Source organism: Catharus ustulatus, chromosome 3 (genome assembly GCF_009819885.2).
Source record: "Catharus ustulatus isolate bCatUst1 chromosome 3, bCatUst1.pri.v2, whole genome shotgun sequence".
Taxonomy (NCBI): domain Eukaryota; kingdom Metazoa; phylum Chordata; class Aves; order Passeriformes; family Turdidae; genus Catharus; species Catharus ustulatus.
Genome location: NC_046223.1, coordinates 114281675 through 114305516, shown reverse-complemented (window position 1 = coordinate 114305516; position 23842 = coordinate 114281675). Strand labels below are relative to the sequence as shown.

General features: G+C 42.4%; 1 protein-coding gene across 6 annotated transcripts in view; it reads left to right on the top strand.

The window, feature by feature from the left end:
- Window positions 1-23842, top strand: part of RUNX2 (RUNX family transcription factor 2) — a 156027-nt gene that overhangs the window by 81174 nt on the left and 51011 nt on the right. For 2 of the 6 annotated variants that reach the window (XM_033056186.1, XM_033056184.1), the window contains one exon: window positions 7193-7671. The exons of the other annotated variants lie outside the window; for them this stretch is intronic. In XM_033056186.1, coding sequence (XP_032912077.1) covers window positions 7193-7671 — 479 coding nt within the window. Of the gene's footprint in view, window positions 1-7192; window positions 7672-23842 lie in introns of those variants that run through there. 6 annotated transcript variants of the gene reach the window in all.

The following is a 23842-nucleotide window of genomic DNA, read 5'->3' as shown; positions in this document are numbered from 1 at the left end:
TGTTATTTATGGGGTGTTTCTCCCAGCAAAGGGCTTAGGTGCAGCACCATAAATTCAGTGAAAACATCTATCTGCAAATTAATCCGTGGTATTTTAGGTGCCAAAGACCTGTTACCTAAATACCAGGAGGCACCAGCATGCAGTTTACGGTGTGAAATGGGGTACTGAGGAACTGTGAGAAGGGATGCACTGGAATTAGGGTCTTGCCTGTTGTGTGTGAGGCTCAGAAAGAGTTAAGTGTTCCTTCCTCCCTCTGACTTTTGTGAGACTGCTGTGCTTAATAATGTTGCAGTTTAAATGGTCCCAACTAGGCCTTGAAGTTAACACCTTGTTGAGGTGAAGAAAATAGGAGGGGGGGCCCAGTTCACACCTTTTCTGCAGCTATTGTTTGCCAGGAGACCTTTTTGGGGTGACCTGGGGGAAGGGAGTGTGGAAATTGAGAAAAAAAAAAATAATGTCAAATGCTTTTTAACTTTTTTTTCCCTCCTGAACTAAAGGGAGGGAAGAGAGCATTTAAAAACATATCATTTCCTATGATAAATGGTTCCAAACATCCAGATGACACATGCTCACCCAGAAAGTGAGCCAGAGAGGAGGAAGCCCAGTGCATTATTTCTGCGGTGCTGCATGGCCCTCACCCCAGCACGTAGACACTCACTGCTGGATGTGTGGGAGGAATGTCCCTGAGCTCCAACATGAAGCTGAGCACCAGGGTGGGTTTGTGGGGTCAGGACCTAACAGCTACAGCAAGGAGTACATACAGGAGTTTTGGGATCCCTGGGGATTGCAGTCCCAGGCTCCACTCTGCAGTGGCATCCAGAGGGAAGGTGGTACAGCAGCTTTGGAAAGACAGGCTTGCCTGGGAGAAAGCAGAAAGATGATGCTGTCTGTGATTCAATAAACACTTATTAGCAGACACAGGGAATGAGAATTTAACAAAATGAAGAGCAAAATAACACTGTCTCCCTGATATGGAAGAATGCTGGGGGAAAACCCAAAGAGTTCCAGATGGAAAATAATCACTCCCCCATTAAAACGCACTGCAAAGAATCCTTCAGACTGGCAAAACCAGGAGCTCAGAAATTAGGAAATCTCAGTACTTACATTGCCTGTGCAACTTTAAATCAGCCTCATTCTGCTTATGCATTATATTAAAAATTTTAATTACAGCATCACATGATACTTTTCCCACGGGATTCCTGTCTCATTCAGTGCACAGGATGGACAGTGCTAACTTAATGAGCAGCTCTTCAATATTTTGTTTGCTTCTTGTTCTTTGCATTTCCTCAGGCCTTGCTTATTGCAGAGCATTAAGTGCTGCTCTGAAGAAGGAATCTTTAATTTCTTGCTTGGCTTTGCTCTAATATTTCTGCCATAGCATTTGTATACAGTTCACTGCGATATTCCCAAGGAAAAAAGAACCTGCTTTAGAAAGAAAAATGAGATTGACCTTAAGGTCTTGTGTCGTTCAGTGCACCCTCTGTGTGTCACCTACAGCACAATTTCAGTTGTGTCTGTATCCTTGTGCTCAGACCTGTGATCCCGTTGGCTTCAGCTGCAGCTGGGAATGTTTAGCACACGTGCAAATCAGAAGCCAACATCTTAGCTGCACACAGAAAATGAGGGAAGTGAAAATGGGATTTGGAGACATTTCAACTGAGTCATGTAGGAGCCATGTGGCAGAAACACATATAAAATGCAGTTAACTCAGGAAATAATTGGGTCTCTCTCACCTTGTTCACTTCACCCCTTCTGATTTCTTGGAGCAGTGGATCTGGGGAATATGTAGACAACAGTCTTCTCTATTCCTCAACTGAGAGACATCTCCAGAGGTGGCTACTTTGGGCAGGTTAATGAGAAAGGAATACCATCTTGTGTAGCTGAATGCTTTGTCATAGTGCACTTGGAGAAGTAACTTGAATGCTGGTGTTTCCAAAGTTTCTCACTCTTCACATGGTAACCTTAATAATATTCCTTTGTTTGCCTCTGGTTATGTTTATCGTTTCTCAGATTTCTAAAAAAAAAAGCAAACCCCAAATAACCCCACCTTTCCAAATTTTGCTTTGCGATGTTATTGGAACACCCACATGGTCTCTTTTCACTCAGGGTCTACCATCTCAAAGAATGGAGCCATCGATGGACTGATCCTCTGTTAGGCTGGCATGGGGACAGGTGGCAATGTCCCTGTGTTTCAGCAATGTCTGCAGAAAAATTGCTAGGACTTGTGACTCTGGATTTCATTCCAGTCTCTAGACAAGTGTCTTTGTAGGGGCACAGACTCTTCTGCCCATTTTTAGTCAGAGTGCTTATGATTTGTTCATATTTGGCTGGATTTTCATGGCAACATCTCTCACAAAAAAAGCCACTCCTATTCCAAAGTTCAAGTCCTTACTTCAAAGCATGGAACTGGTACAACTTTTCAAAGGAAGGCTCCTCGCAGTTTAAGATTGGTAAAACAATGTATTTTTCCCAGCAGAAGAGTTTCAGCTGAAATTTTAAAAACAAATAAATGCATAAATCAAAATTTAGCCTGAGACAGACGCCCAGCATGGACAATTTCAGCCAGAACATTTAAAGTTTGGCAAAGCTGTAAGAGACTGAAATCGTCTCATCATGTGAAGTGTGTGGCATGTTTCATCCAAGGCGATATTATCAGCTGTAAGTAATCCAGGCTGCACTTATAATTCAGAGACGTAGATGTTGGGGAAGGAAAAAACTATTTTAATAGGTCAATTAGTACAATGTCCCAGCCTGAATTGAACTGTTGAACAAAACCTCACAAAACCTAGTTTCGACTTCAGCAAATGTCTTAACGCTGAAGTTCTCTGAAACACAAGGGAATAATTTAGCTACTGGTAAATAAATTTAACTATATGTTGCTGAATTTCCTTGAGACAGACTGTTCAGTGAATGCAGCATTACTCTGGTTTCATGCATTGAAAGATTCTGCATTGACTTGATGGGCTAGAAATTTCCCTATGAACCGTATGTGATAAACCAAGGGAACTTTTTTTTGTAAGTGACCTTATCGCATTAAATAACAAAACAAATGGTAATATTTTTAAGTTATGAAAATATCCTGTAACTCTTTAAAGTAGATGTCAGCTGGCTGTACCTACAAGGAGTTAATCTGTCCACAGTACATTATGATCTTTAATAATTGGAAATGATTGGCCAAAGTGCTGTAAACCTGACAGAAATTTGTTGCCTGATTTTCTGCAAACCACAAGGGCAGCTTATTAATTGAGACCTGAGCATTAATTGGCACTAGCTGGCATCTGTAAACTGCAAAAGAGAAATTACCCTGGCAAACATGCAGCTGTGAATGGCAGAGCTGCAAAGCTGCAACAGGTAAAATTGGGTTTTAAGCGTGAATGCAAAACAATTTGAGCTGGCTGCTGGCAAATGCCCAGGTCTAGGGTTTTTAATGAGGCTTCTGCATCAAAATAAGTGAAACCACATGGAATTTTAATTGTTCTTATTCTAAATATGAAACACACTGGAGCAGTATTCTTGAATCTGGGATGTTAGCATATATATTGGCATATTAACATGACCACTTTTCTGTTCTAAACATTTAGCTCTCAGAACACTGGAGTGCCAGGTATGTTAGGAAGGAATCAGACTAGAAAATTTAAAAATAGTTTAACCTGGGCTCATTTAGATGTAAAGTGTGTTGTTTTTGGTTTTTTTTTTTCCAAAAATTCGCCTTTTTCTGATTTTCTTTTTTATTGTTAAACCCAGTCAGCTGATGAGACTGTATAGGAGAAGATCACTTGCTGTGCTCTTTGACGTGTCTCTCTTTCTGGTGACACAAAAGAAAGTCTCTTCCCATTATACAAGTGTTTTTCTGCAATGTGGCCATGATGTAGGGCAGAGGGTCTGTGCTTCACCCATTTAGTGCAAGTTATCACGAGAGTGGGAATTCACAGATGCAAATGGTTTTCTTGCTCTGACGGAGGAAAAATTAGCATAAAACTTTAATCCTCCTGGGGAGAGGAATAAATAAATTATTATAATTTTATAGTTATTATATTATGAATTCTATACTTGCACTGTCATGTTATTATATTCCTGATCCACATCACTATTTCTGCACAGCTAGATCTACAAAGATGGGTGCTATACCCAATAGAACTATTTCTCTTCCCAACCCAGCAAGGAGCTTAACATGTATAAATGAATCAGCACCTGGGGTTTCCAAGTTAGAACCAAAATCAACCTTAACATAAGGACATAGCACAGGGAAAGGGGGAGGAGGAGAGTGAAAATGCATCAGCAAATTGAACAGCAGTGAGGGTGGCAAGAAGCTGAGGTTTAGAGCTGACTTTTTAGTAAGTTTCCCTTAGAAATGAAACTTTAGAACAGAGAGCTTTTCCTGGTCTTTAAAAATATCTTTACACAATGGAGATACAATAAAGCTGGGAACAAATCACAGCCCTGTGCAGGGAGTTTTGGAGACAGCAAAAGGCACTTGGGCACAAGGGGAGTTGGAGAAGTGAGTGGGCAGGAGCTGTGCAGACACAGCCATGAGTGAGATAAGACAGGGTTATGGGTGTTTGGCCTTTGGGTAAATACGATTGTGCTTTACAAGCAACAGTAAAAACAAACAAGTGTGGATTTACTAGGGTACATAAGGAGGTCTGCAGCCTCACATTTGAAATGCCTACGTGTGGTGTGCACATTCCCAGTCATTCCACACAGACACGACCTCTTGGCAGCACCCATGCAGATAATATTTGGATCCAGTTCTGAAAGGGAGATTGCCTTTTAATGTGTAAAACTGTGTGGAGACCTTTGTATTAAGTAAAAAAAGTATTGGTTGCAAAGAAACAAAAAATACCAATGTTCTTCTATACCCTTAGACTCACACCAATTCCACCTTTGATTGTAGAAGTCTTGTTTAGCTTCCATCAGGGTAAACTAAGAGCAACTCTGTTCATGCTGGGAGAGTTGCAATAACAATAAATAAAAAAAAATTAAAAAAAAAAAAAAAAGAATAAGCAGTAGCAGATTGTATTTTGAGCAGCTGGGGAAATTATGTTCTAACCTTATATTTCCAGATACGTATCAGACCTTTTCACAATATAAAGGATAGTGTTCCAAAATTACAGCTTTGAATCTGGGTGGTATTGCCTCTGGCTATTGTTTGCAGTTGGGAACGAAAGAAGTTGCATAAAGTAGTAGAGTGTTTGCTATAAAGGTACAAGTTATATTACATTCCAGGGCGCTGTGGTTGCAGGGCTTGATGATGGAGACAGACCCATTCACCCATGGGTCACTGATTCAGTCCCAGATAAAGATAATAGTAATCACATTGACATCAGAGTTTAGAATGGGCTTTTACTGCCCACTTAAATCTCTGTGCTCAGTAGTGTTAGAGATGGAGGATTATAATCCCCAGGTTTCAGACTGATTTGGAGGCTTGGCTGGCTGTGGGCCAGGTCCTCCAGCCTGAACCCAAACTGTGCCTGAGCTTTGCCCCACTGCTGCTTTTAGATATCATTGTAGGCATGGGTTCACTGAGCTGGGAGAACAGGCAAGAATAGTGATCTAAATCCCAAAATGTGCCACACAAGGTGGCAGAGGCTGTTGAGTCTGTTGTTTACAGCACAGTGGACCAGGAGGGCTGGAGAGACCTTTTTTTTACATAGCAGTGTCAGCAGGGCAGGTCTGAAGCCTGTCTGCAAGAAGATAATTCCTTCATCTTAAACTGAGGATACACAGAGCATTTCAGTGTTTAGCATGTCAGTTTGGCATCTAGAAGATGCAATATTTTCCTTTTAGTTAGGTTCAGCAGACTGACAAAGAGGTGAGTGAACCCCTGGATCTGGAGGGCTGTAAAGCTATAGAAGAGTCAGCTGGGAAGTGCAGGGAGGGTCCATTTGATTTCATCATTTTCCCCTTTATTTGTACCCTGCTCTTTTCAGCCTTCTATAAATATATGTGTCTGCTGCATACTGGCCATTGCATTTGCTTCCTCCTGCTCTGTACTTCTTTAGGCTTTCCCTCTTTCTCCTGTCCTTTTCCCACACCCTCGTTGTTTCCCACTCTTCTGTCTCTCAGTACAAGCTTTCACCATCTTTGTCTTCTGCTCCTGTCCATCCCACAATCTCCTAAGCACATCACCAAGCTAACGTTTGCTTTCCAGTTCTGCTCCAAAGCTTTGGGTGTTTGATGTGGGATTAGAAATTAGGCAAAATGAGTTTACCCATCCCTGTTTTGCGTTAGACTCCAATTCTCAGCGTTACCATCCAGACGTTCACAGTAGTCATAAACTGTGTGGTCTTTTTTTTTTTTTTTTTTTTTTCAACCAGACTGCAGAGACTACATGCGAAAACAAATTTTTTTTTTTCAATGGCAAAAAGAGTGTTGGGCTTGTAATTTTCCATCAACTACTCTGAAGAGCAAAATCTGCATCTTTACTATCAGCTCAATGGCCTTGTCCATCCTTCAGATGCAGCAAACTGGTTTTTTTAGCCAAAGAAGCAGCTGAGGAGATTCTCACCTAAATAAATTGATTTAAGGCAAGAAGTGGGTCTTAGTCACCCCCAGTGTAACTCCCCTGGTGTCAGTGGTGCAGTTAACTTGATGTTGCCAGCTCTTGTAGCTTTACTACAAGTTGCACAGTGATTTCTGCTTTTCTGGAAATCCCAGCTCCTGACGGCCTATGCTGAGGTGGGAATCTCAGCTTTCATGTGCAACCAGACCTGAGTTTCTCAAGAGACTTGAGCAGAAAACAGAGACACATAACCCTCAAAACTCTGAAACCAGAAGGCAAATCAACTCCAAGTCCACCTTTCTTTTTTTGGCTTGTTTTAAATATCTTGATTTTAACAGTATTTTTTTTTCCCCCTTTCTTTTTTTTTTTTTTTGGCTCTTTTTCAAGGTCTTGATTTTTGAAATTTTTTTTCCCCCAACCTGACTCAGGACCTTTGAACACTTCAGGTTGGCAATACTGCTCCCTCCATTGGCATCAGTGGAGTTAGACCAGGGATGAGTTTGGCCCAGCGCTTCTAGAAGACAGATGTATGACTCTGTTCCTTGCAATGTGTTGCTTGATATGATCTGCTGTTCTCTTGGGGGCCAAAAGAAGTGGGTAATCTTAGAAAAATAAAATTCTATCATCACGTGATACAAAAAATGGTATTTACAGAATTGTTTTCCCCCGTCTTTTGTTATAATTTTTTAGGTGCTTCAGAGCTGGGCCCATTTTCAGATCCCAGGCAGTTCACAAGCATTTCATCCCTCACTGAGAGCCGCTTCTCCAACCCACGAATGCACTATCCAGCCACCTTTACCTATACACCGCCAGTCACCTCAGGCATGTCACTGGGTATGTCCGCAACCACTCACTACCACACCTACCTACCACCACCCTACCCCGGCTCTTCCCAAAACCAAAGTGGACCTTTCCAGACCAGCAGCACTCCATATCTCTACTATGGCACTTCGTCAGGATCATACCAGTTCCCCATGGTGCCGGGAGGGGACCGCTCCCCTTCCAGGATGCTCCCGCCGTGCACCACCACGTCCAACGGCAGCACACTGCTAAACCCTAACTTGCCCACCCAGAGTGACGGGGTGGAGGCGGATGGCAGCCACAGCAGCTCCCCAACCGTCTTGAATTCTAGTGGCAGGATGGATGAGTCCGTTTGGAGGCCGTACTGAGATTTCTTCCGTAGCCGGCCCGACCTCCGCAAGCCAAAAAAAAAAACAAAACAAAACAAAAACACCAAACCACCAAACGGTCGACTAACTACGAAGTGCCTGTTTTTTGTTTTATTTTTTTTTTAAAACAGATTTTACCAATATGTGCAACTGTGTAGATGGGATGATAATGGCCATAAATAATACAAGAGTTACCAACACACCACAACCCATGTTTCAGATTATGTGAATCAAAGCACATATTTGCTTTTTTTTTCCCTTGGAACCATTTTACCTTGTTTTATATTTAAAATGTACTTTCTACACACACACACAAAGAAATTCGCCCCCTTCTTTTTATTTTTCTTTCTTTTTTTTTGGAATTTTTTCCTTCTTTTTTTTTCCCCCTAGAGTTTTGTAATAACTAGTGAGTACTTTTGCCAACAAGGAGAGAACGGACTCCCCGGCTATCAGGAGAAACATGGTGATGCAAGGCAAAGGCTGCATTCCCTTTTATTTTAATAAAAAACCAAAACTAACCATGAACTCCAGATACAGTTGCAATCATACAACGTATGGGACCCTCTCCACACCTGTAGTGCAATTCACCTGGTTTGTATTGGTGCACATAAAAAGCAAAGAGCAAGTTGCTTCCATTTTTCTATGACCCATTCAGACGAAAACAGCTGTCCCAAAAAACTCTGTCTGAGCCTTGCTGGGAATAACGGTTGGAATTTCTCTGTGTTCATTGCTTTTTTGGTTTGTTTTTGGGTAATTAAAGAGAATGAGTTTTCAAGTTAGGTGAGCCAACCCCGGGGTTTCCTTTTTGCTTTTGTATCCGTTCGTTTTGCCTTCGATTAGCCAAAAACCAAAAATAACAACCAAAACCTTGAAAAACAAAAAAACAAAATGTTATTACTTATGCAAAATATGAGAATGGCAATATATATTACTAGAACCAAAATGGTATACATAGTATTTGTGTTCGGCTATGTTCTTTTTTTATTTTTTTTTAAATTATAAATGTGTAAAATTTGAGGTTGTTTGCTAACATGAATCATCATTTAAGTTTAAAAGAATATTTATAATTATTTAATGACATTTGGACCCTTTAAACGTTTCTTAATGTAATGATATATTGACTTCGGTCTCTAAAAGTGTTTTTTGTTGGTTTTTTTTAATTATTACATTTCTGCAATAGTGTAAACCTCAGACCTTTACCCAACTCTGAAAAGCAGTTCATGTGTGAACCAGTTTACAATGTGACTTAAAAACAACAAACCCAACCTAAATGCATCCACATCAAATGATTTTGGATGTAGGATCTTTTTTTATATAACTTATGAAGGAAATATTGTGTTTAAAATATTTTTATTAGCTGTCTGGTTGCCTTCAACACAGTCTTGCCTTTTAATCAGTAGTTGTGGAGACACTGGAAAAATGGTAGGAAGGATGAAATATTTTCCACCCTTCCCCTAATTTCTTCTTCTCCAAGGATTTTTTTCTCAGAACTTCAAAATTTGAAAAGATTAATATTTAAAATGGTCTATTTTGACAGCATAATTTAGATTTCAACAGGGTTTTTTTTGTTTTTGTTTTCCCAAAGAAAAATCAAAACCATTTCAAAGCCCGTATTTTGCAAATGATGAATTGTTAAATATCTTAGAAATGGGATTAAGGGAGAAATGGTGAAACATTTTCCCCTCCCCTTGCAATTTCAGCCCACTCGGTGGAATTAAAAGGTTTCAAACTTGAGACAGAAACTGCCTGGTAGCGAGTCACCACCCGTTAGCATTAAATGCGGGAGCCGTGCGGATGCTGTGGCGGCTCTGAAGCTGATGTGGCTGTTGCCGTGTTGCAGGGACACAAGGGCAGCAATACTCACCTCTGCCCACACAGAAGACACAAACTCACCTTCAAAGCCACCCTGGGGCTCCCAGGGGTGGCACAAGCAGAGCAGGTTGCACCCAAACCCCAACCTGTCTGTGGCCAAAGTATCCCTCAGAGAGGCCCCAGTTTTGGCCAGCCCAGGGCTGCCATGGCCAGCAGGGAGGTGACATGGCAGTGGCTGGACGTGGTGGGAGCTGAGCCATGCTCCCCACGCTCCCCCCAGGCAGGTGTTAAGCCTGGCTTAGCGGGATGTTTGGCACGTGCCAGTGGGCTTGGCCAAAGCTCCCTCCTTCCACTCCCTCAGTCACTGCTGCCCGCAGCCTCCTCCAAGCTGCTCCTTGGGTGATCTTTGGCTACCTCCAAAGTATGGCAGTAAATCAACGCTGGGCACAGCCACACAGAGCCGGACACCACCCTCACTGCTCGTTAGCAGCAAAGCTGTTAAACGAGCTGCCATTAGCATGGTACGTCCCTCCAATCTGCGTGATAACGTGCTCTTAAAAATAATAAATTAATAAAGTCTTTGCCTTCTAAAGGTTGTATACCAAGTATGCTTAAAGTATAAGTAAGACACTTTGTTTTTCTTCTAATACTTAGTTTTCCTTCAAAGATGGAAGCTGTAATTGATTCTATTTATTGTTGGTTTGTGGTAGCTTGAAGCATACCACTGTCCATTTATTTGTAACTGTAAAGTAACGTTTGTTAGTCTCAGCAGCACTTAAAAAACCAGTGTCTGGTTACACATTTCAGTTTTGTGTTTTGTTTAGTAAGCAAGAGAAAAAGAGATGTACTGCCAGTGCAAGCTGTTTCCTATTTAATAAAAGGTACTATATTTGTACATTATTTGTTATTGCTGAGAAGGGCTTTTTAAGGTTTACTGTATGCATATTAAGTAATTTTTAGGGTGCTTTTGTGTTGAAATGTTGTTAAGAGTGGCTGCAGGCAGCAACCCAGATTTTCTTTTTTTTTTTTTTTCCTTAAGACTTTGTTGTAAAATTCAAGCACTTGGTTTTTGTTTCTGGATAAATCCAGCACAGACCAGACTTTTGTTTTGCCCAATACCGACAGGACTCTGTTTGTGTCCCCGCGGTTTTTCAACTGGACCTTTAGGGACAAACGTTGAAAACGTTTTCTCCGCCCCGTCGAGGTGCATGTGCCTGATCCAGTCGATCCGTGCCCTCGTCTGACCTGGCTCTGCCTGCTTGATAGGAAGGATAAGGATTTTCTAAGTACCTGTGGACAGAGGAGCACCAGCCCCTTGACTTTCAGTAGACCCCCGTGCTCCTGAGCCCTCCTGGTGCCTTTGGAAAATCTGTCCTGGTACATCAGGCTGGTCATGGAGGGAGTCGTACAGGCTGAGGCAGAGATGCTCATCAGAGCTTTCAGAAAATGCTCTCAAGTTCACTTGGAAATGCTCTTGAATCAGATTTTCAGACCCAACCGGTGCTATGTAGTGAATCATATCAATTTATCTGAGCTTTTGTGAGGTACTTGGCATCCCAGAATGGAGTTTTCTCAAAGGTACGACAGCCCTTCCCTTCGGGCAGTGGCAATCTTTGGCACTGGTCACAGATTTAAAGAAAAGAAATTGCCTTTTTTTTTTACCTTCCAGCTGTCTTATCCTACCAAAGACTTACTTCCAGCACAAGAGGCACAATGTCCCTTTTGCCAAACGGAGGATTAAATCCTCCCCTCTTTCCTAAGGGTAACCAGATCGGGTGCAGTGGGTCGGGACAGAAGAGTAAAGCAAATTATTTATCCGACAGCATCATTCACCTGGCATTTATCGTTTCCTTTAAAAACCCAGCTGCTGTGTCTTTCTTAGCATTGAACCTTTGTTGCCAGCAGTCCCCTGAGCAAAGATTTACCAGTTTCCACAGGTACCAGCTGGAGTGGGGAGAATTTTGCACTTTCACCCTGAGCAAAGCAAGGCTCAGCCCCGTGCTGGGCTGCAGCAGCAGCAAGCCATGAGCAAAAGCAATAATTAAACCTGGATCAGCCATGAGCTCAAAGAAGCCCCATTCTATGCCCCCCTGAATTTCTTGTTGTTTTTAAATAGAATGCATTTCAGTTTAACATTTTCTGAGAACTTTTTTAGATGTTTGTTTACTTCCATGTTTACAGATAACTCTTTGCTTTTTTTTTTAATGCAGTACTTTTAAGTATATCAGCCAAAAACCATACTTTTACAGTAACTTTAGGTAATATGAGTGACATTCCAATTTTTTTTGTTGTTAAATATGCTTTACCAACCTTGAATTTCTGCTGGAACAAAATATTTGTAGCATTTTGTGTAAATACAAGCTTTAATTTTTTATTTTTTCAAATGCTGTCACCCAAGATTTGCTTTTCATGCACATATTGTACAAACACACTCTGCTTTATGCCACAGACGATGATTGTGGATCAGTTTACTTCAACTTCAAAGGGACTATTTGTATTGTATGTTGCAACTGTAAATTGAATTGTTTGGCATTTTCTCATGATTGTAATATTAATTTGAAGTTTTAATTTCATTTTCAATAAAATGGCTTTTTTTTTTTTTTTGTTAATGTTCTTCTAAGCTTCTTTTTCTTCCTCGTCTCTTCTTGGCACCAGGCAGGGTAAAGCAAGCACATGGTAGGAGATGGGACCAGGCTGTCTGTGGCTGGCCCATTAATTTCTGCAGTGCTTGAGTTTTCAAGTAATTATTAAAAGCAAGTTTCCAGGTGGTGAAAGACACCTCCTAAAGCTGGTCTAAAATGCCGCTTCTTTCCCTGAGACTGAAAATTATCAAAAGCTGTGTTTCTTAGAGGAGTGCAAACTGCTCTTGTTCATCTTGCTAAGTCATTAACTCTGGAGCAGAACAGCTGGCATTAGCCAGGACATTCACAGGGAAAACTGGGATAGATTTCTAAACTGGGAGGAGGGATTTGGATTTGTGATGCTTTTCCATTATGGGGGTTGAATTATCCCCACCTCTTCCTGGTCAGACCTGAGGAATGCAGTCACAGATAATCTTGTGATTTGCATGGCCTGAGGCAAGAATAGTTTTCAGGCAGCAAAAGATGTATGGATTGGGAGGGTACTGAAGGAGGAGGCTATTTTTCCTCCAGCTTAGTGTTAGGTGTAGGAGGAGATGCAGCTAATGAAGGTGAGGTTAAGTTCACCCAAGGCTGTCTGCAGGAGGAGAGGACAAGAGTTGTGTGCAAGGTTATGCTGGCTTTCATAGTAAAGTTCTCCTTCTTAGCTATTTCTTGAGAAGTAGTAGCACAGAAAGGTGTGAAGTTCTGATCGTTTAGAGAAACCTTTTAAATGTCACTGCTACTGATTTTGGGAGCTCTTGTTGGCTTTACCAAGGACCTACACATTTCTTGTGTGGCGGTTAAAGCTTGAGGGCTCTTTCATTCCATCTCATTATCCAAGTCCTGATCGTAGGGAAGCTTGATCCAAGAGCAAGGAACCAGGCAAACCAATATTCCGTGGTGTAGTTACTATAGAAATTCTTTTGTGGGGGATTCATGCTACAAGCACTAGTGCTAAGACTTTCTGCTGCCCTCTGGCACATAGATTAACCCATCTCAGCTACTCACTGCCCAGAGGGACCCTCATTATCATCTCACTTTCATGGTCACTTAATCCAGATTCTCATCAATGGAAATAAACATTTTTTCTCCATTTTGTGTGGTGAAGTGCTGGAACAGGTGCTGTGGGAGATTGTGGCACTTCTGTTCCTGGAGATTTACAGGACCCAACTGGTAAAGCATGGAACAACCTGGTCTGACCTCCAAGCTGAGGCTGCTTGAGCAGGAGGTTGATCTGGAGACCTCCCACGATCCTTTCCAAATTATCCCATGGCCCTGTGAGGCAGGCTGGTTGTTGTCTGAGATAAAAAACTGCTTGTGTGACTGTATAGAGAACACATATTGAGCTAAATGAAATCTGAATAAAGAGGTTGGACAAGATTAAAGTCATACGTAGGCAGATTACTGAGGAGTTGTACAGTGATCTCTCTTTTCATAGAATCATAGAATGGTTTGGGTTGAAAGAGACCTTAAGGATCAGTTTTGTTGGCCTCTGCACATTTCTCTGGGATATGTGCAGCAGACATGGTCAGCACAAGGGCTGACAGAGCCAAACCATCCCTCCGATCCAGTACAGTGGTTCCCACTGAACTTCATGCTGGGGATGTTGGTTTTGATTTTTTTTTTAGTTGTTTACCCTGCAGCTTAAGAAGGCAACTCTTTTGCCTTAGAAAAGAAATCAGTCACTCAGGAGGCAAGTTACCAGCACTGGTGGACATGGAGGACAGCCTTGTACAGAGACATGAGGAGTGGTGGGGCAAATAAGACTCAAACTGCTTTAGGAGACAAGAGTAGGGATGTTTCCTGCAAGGGTGGTGACTGTTGTTTTCCCTATCTTTTGCTGTCAAAAAATAGTATCTTGGGTTTGGGTTGTGAGGGTTGAACATCAACTCTGAATCACTGCAGTCTGGCCTTGCTGGTCCCACACAATCCTACACTGCCTCTCCCTGCTGGCTTTAACTTTTTAATTTCCGGTGGCTGTGAGCAACACTGGAAGGGCTTAGAGCAACCAAAGGCCTAAATTAGCCTTTTCTGTGCCTAAAACAAGCTCTTTGGGAGAGGTGGGTGTGAGAAGAAGCAGGGTCTGACTTTATGGTTCAGCACCAAACCCTGCGCTGACACCAAATAAAACATTCATCAAACTGTTTATTGGGGACAAGAAGGAAATAGCCTCAACTATATATCCAAGGATTGACATGAACTGCACAGTTACCTTCTGCATCATCAGGAGGAAATATATTGATACTTTGGGGTGAAATTGCTCCCCTTGGGTAACCTCTGACAGATGACCAGTGTTCTGCAAAACAGAACATGTTTTGGGTAGGGGTGCAGTGGCGGTGTCCAGCTCAGACACTCACCACTTGGATGAATGCTTGCAGAGGACAGCCCAAGAGCTTTATTCATAGAAACATTTGTTGGATGGGTTAACAAATCTGTTAGAAATGCATAATCCTTGGACAGGTGATGGGGACAACTGTGACATAAAATACTGGGAGCGGGTTTAGCATTTCCACTCAACGTCTTGAAAAAAAAGTTTTAACACAAGCTTAAAGCAAAAAATTAAATATTTAGCTTGGGCCTTCTGTGATTATGTTTTGTCTTTAGATCTATTGGTGCAATGTCAGTCTGGGATGTGTGGAGATGTTCCCATGAGGACTCTTTGTGATACTTGTATGACTTTGGAGGGGGCAATCTCAGCATTTACCCCTCCGGGAATAGGAAACTGTTGGCGCCAGTAGCAGATAAAACCATGAGATAGAAAGAGAGCAAAGCTCAAACTTCCAAAAGCTTCTGGTGATCTGATGCAGTGCAAACAAATAACTTGGGATGTGCAATATAATTTAAAATTGAAGTTCTCAGGCCTGCCCTGCTACTCCTGTGCACATTTATTGCATATGTTACTTAGTGTAGATGCAACTTGCATTTCAAATGTTGACTGTGTTGAACTTGAATTTCCTTACTCCAGATGTGTGAGAGTTTAAAAAATTCCTATATTTGTACGAACTTCAAAATATGAGACAAATTAATTTTATTCCTGTAGCTGAGAAATTTCAGAATCATCTTGATTCTCCAGACAGCTTGGGACTCCTCTTTCAATACCTCAGTTTCCTTAATTATAGATCAGGGGTTTTGTTATTTCCCTACTGTGTCAGGGTGTCTTATGGGCTCCGTGTTTACAAAGATAGTTGAACTTTGATTGTTACTGTTGTTGTTGTTGTTTAGCTTTATTTACTACAAATCCTGTGCTTGTTCTCACACCATTGGATAGTGTCCTTTGAAGCAGCACAATTCTAAACCACATGTTTAGAAAAAAATGACCCAGTTTCCAGACTGCTGATCTGGTCAAATAACAATGCAGAGCTAAGGCCAAGTTGTGCTGCCTCAACAGATTTACTCAGGATTTGTGGTGGGGCAGGAAGCAAAGCAGAGATCTCTGCAGTGTGTGGAGGCAGCCCTTGGCCGCTCCCTCCCAGCAGCTCGCTCGGGATGAGCAGCTGGATCTTGTGGGATGTCCCAACACTTAGAGAAAAGCAAACAGCCCATGTTAAAGTTGATACACCGCAGCAACTTGCCAGTGATTAATGCTTGCCACGAGGCCAAATTCAGCTGGTGATTACGCCAGGAGAGATCAGCTGAAGTCTCTCTATTAATATCCCGCGGTTTTGGACGCAGCATTTTCCTACCCGTAAGTGTGGGTGTAATCAATGAAGGGTCACTGAAGTGCTGGTTGAGTGAAGTGAAGGAGTCTCCGTTGGTCTCCTGGCTCGAGGGAGGCTCCGTGCAGGACCACAGCCACCACATCCTCTAATCAGGGCTGTGGCCAGCAAGTTTTGGTATCTTCTAAGCATGGAGATGAAGCCAGGGCTGCAGAGGAGCATTCTATCCCCAAGCTTCTCCAGATGTTCACCTCCAACCTTCCAAAGTGCAGTTGATGACTTTTTTCCCCAGCATCTGCATTAGGGTTTGGCTTGCCCCTGCCTCTGACTTAGGGCACACAAGGTGCAATGAGGATTTAAAACCTTGTTGCACATCTCTAGCTCCAGTGCTTAGTGACCTCTCCTTTCCCCCTCAGCTGTATTCACAGAATCACAGAATGGTTTGTGCTGGAAGAGACCCTAAAGATCATGTTGTTCCACAGCAAAGAATCTGTTCCTAGTATCTCATCTAACCCTGCCCCCTGGCAATGGGAAGCCACTCATCCATGTCCTGTCATTCCATGCCCTTGTCCAAAGTTGCTCTCCATCTCTCTTGGAGCCCCTTTAGGTACTGGAAGGTGTTGTGATTATTCCTCTAGCCTGTGACTTTAGGGCACTATCAAATGTAAAACAAAGCCTAAACACTAACAACCCCCCACATCTTGTTTACTTTTTGATTTCCAAAGAAGTCCTTGGTAGCTGAAAATAATGCTGCTACATCCAAACACTCTGAGACAGCTTCTTCCAGGAAAACACAATTTTTATCCCTGCTCCAGGATATGTGAGGCTGGTTGGCAAATGTGAGGAAATAGGAAGGACAGGCTGCAGCAGAAGGGATAAAAAGCCCAGATAATCCAGACAGATCTCAGAAAACCTGGATGCAAAGGATCTTTGTCTGTTTATTACCAGTAGTGGTGTTCTCCTAAAAGAGCAGGATGCTCTCATCTTTTAATAATAGTCAGGCCAGATGCTAAAGTCTCTTCTGCAAACACTGTAAAAGTGAGGAAAACAGCTGATTTCTGTTAAGATGAACACACCAGGAGAATAGCCAAAAAAAGTATGAGAAATCTCCAGAGGTCTGTCTTTGCAATGCCACTTGGCAGCTGGATCTTAAAGTCAGGACTGAAAATCCAGCCTGTGCTTCTGTCCCTGCACTGATCAGTCACTGTGTGTGGAGAAGGAATTCCTGCACTGTCTGGGGATTTGGAACAGTGCTGGCAGGGATCTCACCCTCTGTTTTACTGAGCTGCAAAATTCACAGATTTTGGGGAGCTGTATAAAATACCAATTCAACAAGGAATTTCCTTGACTTGCCCCTTGCCATAGAAAATGGTTCCATGCTGAGTAGGGGCCAGTGGTTTAAAATGGCATTTTTGTTCCGTCTTTTTTTGTACTTTCCCCTCTGCCCTGTTTTTGTTCTCAGTATTTTTATTTGCCTGGAAGACATTAATTCAAAGTACTAGATAAAGACAGGATTGGGGTTTCATAAGGCATTGTATTGAGCATTAAGAAAGATGCCTGTGCCTCACTTCACACTGCCCCTTCAATCCTCTTTTCCTTATTTTCAGCACAGGACTGTTTTTCCTTCTGGGCAGTGATCTTTGAAATCATAATAAAATCACTCATGTTTGTAATGTGCTTATAGGTATTGGATGGAAAGTGTTAGAGAAAAGTAGAGTACATGGTGACATGATATTTTTATTTCTGCAATGGGGCAATGCCCAAGAAAATGCATTAACTGTGTATCACGGCCACACATTTTTCTCAGATGCTGAGTGGCAGTCCTCACAAACAGTTCCTAGAAACCAGAAAAAAACCTATTGTGAAATGATGGGAAGAACTCATTCAGTGTTTAGGATTGCTGCCTAATGACTGCAGATAAAATTGTTTATGAAGAACTTGTGCAACTCCTTTCCTTGCCAACGAGGGTAGGTCTGGTACGTGCTGTTTCAAACCTCCCTGTCTCTGCCTGGCAAAAAGGATCCCCCAGTTGTTATTTTCACAAGTTTTCAACCAGGAACTTATTTTGATTGTTCCATTTTACAGGGCACAGGGACCTTTTTTTCCCCTGTGCCCTGCTTTTGTTTGTAAAGGATGTTTTTCTGGGGATGGTCATATCATGACTGGCAATTTATTGTGGGCATCTACCCTAGAGCAGAGCATGAGCTCCTCCATGCCAGAAAATACCAACATTTAATGTGCTGATGTTCTGCAGCATTACCTGATTATTGTGGGTTTACAGAGCCAGGTGTGTGTGGCACAGAGGGACAGATCTAGCACCCACCCTGTGTTGGCAGCACCTCTAGTGAAGGATGGAAAGAGGATCCTCCACTCATGGCTGAGGCACATCCTCCTGCTCAGAGACACCTGCCTCCAGGAGGTCTCACCATCTAGAGAAAATTTAAAATAGAGAGAGATAATTTACGTCACCTGCAGTGTGACAACCAAAAGACAGGAAAACACAAACCATCGGTGTTTGAACTGACCATGGTGTGCAGGAGGTGGCACCTCCCCAGGGCTGTTCAGGTCTGTCAGGGACTTGGGTCCTTCCCTTGCTGTGGGACTGAGGGGTGGGTGAAGATGGACAAATGAAGGCACACCATAAACAGAAGTCATCTCAGATGCAGGTCATCATGCTCAGATCCTGGCTTTGCACTGGAAGTGTTAGGGCCCTGAAACCTCTCCCACTTCCAGCTCCCCAAGCAGGTATTGAATGTAGGGTCAGTGTGCAGATCTCACATTTGGCTCTGTCAAAAAGCAGAGCTAAAACTGGAACCAGTTTGCTCATTGAGAAAGTGTAGATTTGCTGACGTCACTGCCAGATTTAATGTCACTATTGGCCCTTTGGCATTTCAGTTACTGTCCAAAAGGTGCACCCAACAGAGACAAGGATAACACTCAATTTGCAAAGGTTTGGTGCTAAAGATGAGAATGACCACAGACCTCAGGCCTTGCAAATAAAGTGTCAAAGTCATTTCTCCAGTGCTTCTTTGCCACAACAACTGCAAATAAGAAAACAAACCTCAGAGACGGAAGACGTGAAGTTCAGAAACACATCCACACCCATGTGCAATATGAGAAAGGGGGCAACCAAAATTGCAGCTGTCTCCCAGAATGAGAAGGAGTTCACTTCTGAGAATGTTTTCTTAAACTCCCTCTCTTCTCAAGGGTCCAGAACATATGGGCACTCAATAAAATTTGTGTAATGCTTTAGATCAGCACTGGTGAAAACACGGGATATGAACATGGATATGAATATGATTTTTCCTCTGTATTTGCCACCTTGTTGAGTCAATACTATTCAATAGGAAATAGTATTGAAAATGGGTAAAAGTAAGTATGGAACAAGGGAGTTGATCTTGCTATGAATCCTGCAGTTCCTGGTTTATTTAGTTGCTTTTTTATAGCTTAAAATGGAGTAACCGTTTTTCTTCCAAGGCTTTTTGGCTGCCTTACAGTTTTTGTTAAGAAATCAGTATTTCTTCGTAAAATATGTATCCATTTGTTAATATTTGTGATGAGGAAAATTCCAAAGAATTGAAAGTCTGTGATGCCATTTTTCCAGAAAAGTCCAGTACCTTGTCAGTAAACACTTTTCTCCTTAGCAGGTCAATACCAATCCAAATTAAAAGGAAAAGAAGGGTTGCAGTTTGAGATTTTTTTCTGCTACAACTGCTGTAGTTGTGGACTCTACTTTGCTCTCTCTGGGTTCACAGTAAAAGTTTAAAAAGCATTTTTAACGAAGTAATTTCTTGCTTCAGTTAATAAATGGTAGAATTTCATCCTGCTGGTTCTCCTTTTGTAGTCACTAAAGCCATCTGAATGTTTGAGGCAAAGCTAGCAGTGGGAAGCAGAGCCTTGAATACTGTGACTTGTGACTTCTCACCTGGTGACTGCTCATAGTTCCCGGTGAGCTAAGGTCTAGGGACAATGGCTAAATCATTCCTAAAGCAGGAGCTTAATGCCTACATTGTCACCAAAAGGCTTCACAGACTATACAAGAAGTGTTACACAGACTGCAAATTCAGAACCTGGAGCTGGATATCTGAAGGGATATCCCCCACCATGCAGATAACCAAGAGAAAACAGTTTGGCCAAAGATGTTCTCAAACATGATCTCCCAAAGTCAGAAGCTAATTCCCTGAGATTTAAAGGTTAGGGCAAATAGTTTATTGAGGGTTTTGGTGGGGTTTTTTTGGTTTTGTTTGGTGGGTTTTTTTGTTGTTTTTTTTTTGTTTCCTGATATATGTATTTATGCACTATTGTTGTATTACGTAATATTTAAATATTTGAAAGGGGGACATAAGAAAATTCCAGCTCCCTTGCTGGGAAAAGCACTCTTAAATGCTCCTTTTGGCTTTGGGGATCTTTGCTTTCTGTGCATGTGAGCAGATCAGCACCTTGTACCTGGGTGTGTTTGTGTGAGCCGGGGCAAATTGGCCCTCCCAAGGAAAATAGAAGATGAGAGAATGCCAGTGAAAAGGTGGGATTTGCCTCTGGTTTGGCATGGGAAAACCCATTCACTGTGCTGAAAGGATTTCTGTTTCTTAGGAAAATCAAGAATTTTGGCTGCTGGATTTGAAGGTCATCTGGATAGCTCAGTAAAAGCAATGATGAGGGTTGTAAATTTTTTTAGTCTTTGTTGCTCAGTGGGTTGCTCCTGTATGCAGACCCCCAGCTACACCATATTCCCTGGCCCCAAAATTGTGTGTGTGATTGGTCTGAAGGTTTTCATATAGTTCTGAAGACTTCAGAAGATGGTGAAAGACTTCTCCTTTCATCAGTGCTTTGGTCATTTGAGCTGTAACAGGTCTCACTGTCCCTCTGTAACTCCAGTGCTGGTGCTAGAGATCAATCCACTGCATATGAGACAACGCAGTATCTTTCCTTGACCATCCAACACAGATGGAAAAAGTGAGAAGTTCTTGGCTAAGTCATTCTTAAGACTATAAATAAATAATTTTTAAAAATTTCAAAAACCAACTTGGAGAAGCTGGGAAAAATTGCTCTAAGTTTCCTGTAATCTTATAAATTATCTGAGACAGTAGAGCGAAGAAGGACCTTGCAGTGGGAGAGATGAGGGACAAGATTAAGTGTTATAAAACCAGTATTGTATCCATAAAGATTGCTATCTGGTACACTTAATATTTTCAGTTCTCAAATTCACCTTGCATAGGTTTTCTTCTTACAAAGACATAACTGGTGCCTTGATCATTATTGACAAGTGGTTGGTTTTTGTTTATTTTTTTTTTCCTGGAGTGAAAGAAATGGTGCATGGGCTGTTGCTCAAGGCAGAAAAGCACCCAGCGAAAATGAGATTTCCCAGGTTTTGAAACGTATGAAAGTGTGTGATGTGTTGTTGTACAGATGTTGTGCAGCCAGCACCTCTCAGTTGCACCTGAATAAAGTTTAGCCACTCTCTGGGTTGGGCTTAGCCATGAGAAAACTGGGAGATGTTGCTTTTCATATTTGATGTGAAGGAAACAAGCCCTGTTTTCTTGACACTTTGACCCCCTGTTTTCTTATCAACCATCACCATGGTGTTGCAAATACGCTGAAGATGCAGAGGAAAAGGGCTGAACCACATGAATCTAGTTTCACTATTTGCATTTAACTTTTTCTGACTTTGTCTGGGCTGTCACATCCTGATTGCAGTGTGCCTAGGTGGCCAAGATGGCCAATGGCTCCTGGCTTGTACGAGCAATAGTGAGAACCAGGGCAGGGATTGTCCTTCTGCCTCATCAGGACACTGGTGAGGCCACACCTTGAATCCTGTGCTCAGTTTTGTACCCCTCATGTGAGAAAGACATTGAGGGGCTGGACTGTGTCCAGAGAAGGGCAGTGGAGCTGGGAAAGTGTCTGCAGCACAAGTCCAGGAAGTTGGGGGTGTTTAGCCTAGAGAAAAGGAGCCTCAGGATAGACCTTTTTGCTCTTTATAAGTCCCTGAAAGGAGATTGTAGCCAGGCTTGGTCTTTTCTCCTGAATTACAAGGGTCAGAATGAGAGGAAACAGCCTCAAATTGTGGTGGGAAGGTTTACATTGGATATTGGGAAAAATTTATTCACTGAAAGCATAATCAAGCATTGCAACATGCTAGTCCTGGAAGTGGTAGGGTCACCATCCCTGGAGAGATTTAGAAGATGTGATGCTGAAAGACATGGTTTAGTGGTGAGTTCACAGAATTGAGTTAATTACTGGACTCAATGATCTTGGAGGCCTCTTCCAACCTTAATGTTTCTATGGTTCTATGCCCTGCTTTGTTTGACTCATGTAGGAGCAACTCCTAGGAGCAGCCACTGCTGCTTGGAGCTGTTCCATGGATGAGGTGGCTCTGTGAACAAGAACCCCAGGGTAGACAAAGTGAGTGATTTTCCAAGTGTCTTTATTTTGTTTAAGGATTTTCCTAGGCTTTTGGGGGGCATTTAACTTTAATTTTCAGCCTCCTTTTGAATGAGACAGAGCTACTGGGATTGTGCTGTGTGTGGAGATGAGGACAACATTTGTCTGTAGCATTTCAGTCTCATGGTCAGTCAGTGGAGCTCAGTAATTTCAGAAATCCCGAATGACTGAATATATTTGGAGATGACATCTCCATGGATAGCAGAGATGTTTCTGTCCAAGCACTGGTTCAAATGGTACCTTTATTGTGTAGACCCTTCTTAATACTTCTAGAAATGTTCTTGTGTAGAAAACTACGAGTTTGTGAAGAGGTTTGTTCTCACAAACACTGAAATACTGCAACTCAAATGGTGACTGTTGGCAAACATCACATAAAATGCATTTGCTGAAAACCCAGTGAAAGAGGTTTCAAGCTGAAGTCTTTGGCCTCACCTTTGAGGCTTGGCCTTCATGGCCTGTTGGTGATGTGGTGTCAGTCATTGACCTGCAGTGACACAACCAAGTGCCTGAGCCCTCTGAGTCTGCACAGCAAAGGATGACATGTTTATCAGATTTGACCTAGATTTGGCCCTGATTTTTAAAGGCAGGCTTGTTGCTCTATGAATAAACTCAGGATGTTGAACATAAACATCTAAAAAATAGGAGGATGAGTCTTCTCCCTCAAGCCCTAGAAACCAGAAAAGGAGAAAATGGAGATTTTAAAAGAAAAGTCTCAGCAGTGTGGAAGCAAGATAGGCAGATGCTCCATTTAAAACAATATGGGTCCCCACTTTCCATATCCTTGGGAATGTGATACTCCTGGACCAGCAACAGCCACGTTGTGAATCCATGCACAGCCTGCCCTACTCCTGGGGCTATGCCTCAGATCTTCTGCAGGCCAGAGATAACACTGGAGTCGTGAGCCTGCACCCTCGGTAAGAGGCAGCCACTGTAGAAATCAGAGTTCAGCCTCTTCCAGGAACCCTGAGCAGGGGGTGCTTTCAGAGAAAAGGTCAAGTTCTCTTTTTCCATCCACAAAAACAACTGACAGCAACGTTTGCTTGGCTGTTTTCTGAAAGGGCTGTAGCCCAGACTTCTAGATAGGAGAATAATATAGAACGAGAGCAGACCTTTCCTCCTGGCTCTGCTATGTGTTTGCAGGTGGCTTTTCCCTTATCAGGATTGTCTGTCTGGGTGTTTCTACACTTCAGGCTTATTTTGGCCTGTCCTTTACACTTTTGACATCTACCTGGACCCCCACCCTGGTGCACTGACCTCCTAACTCAGAGCTCATTTTGTCTTAGCAAAGCTGAGCTTGTATAAATCTGCTTTTCCCCTTCCAGCTGAGAAAATGGGGGCATTTATACCTGATGTTGGGTGGTAGAAAGGAGAGTGAGAGTTATGAAGCCTGGAAGAAAATAAAATGGAAAGAGAGCAGATGTACCAAGAGTGATGTGCCCTTGGAAAGAGGCAGGAGTGCATTTTCATCTTGGTTTTCCCAGGTGTGAATCTTTTCAGGACCTGACTAATTAATGCTTACACATATCGGCCATCCCACCCAAAGCTCAGCCCAAGGTGGGCATGAGCTATTTGGGAAGAGCAGCTGCAAATGGAACAGTGCAAATGGAGCCCAAAGAAGCAGGTTAGGGCTTATCTCACCTAAAC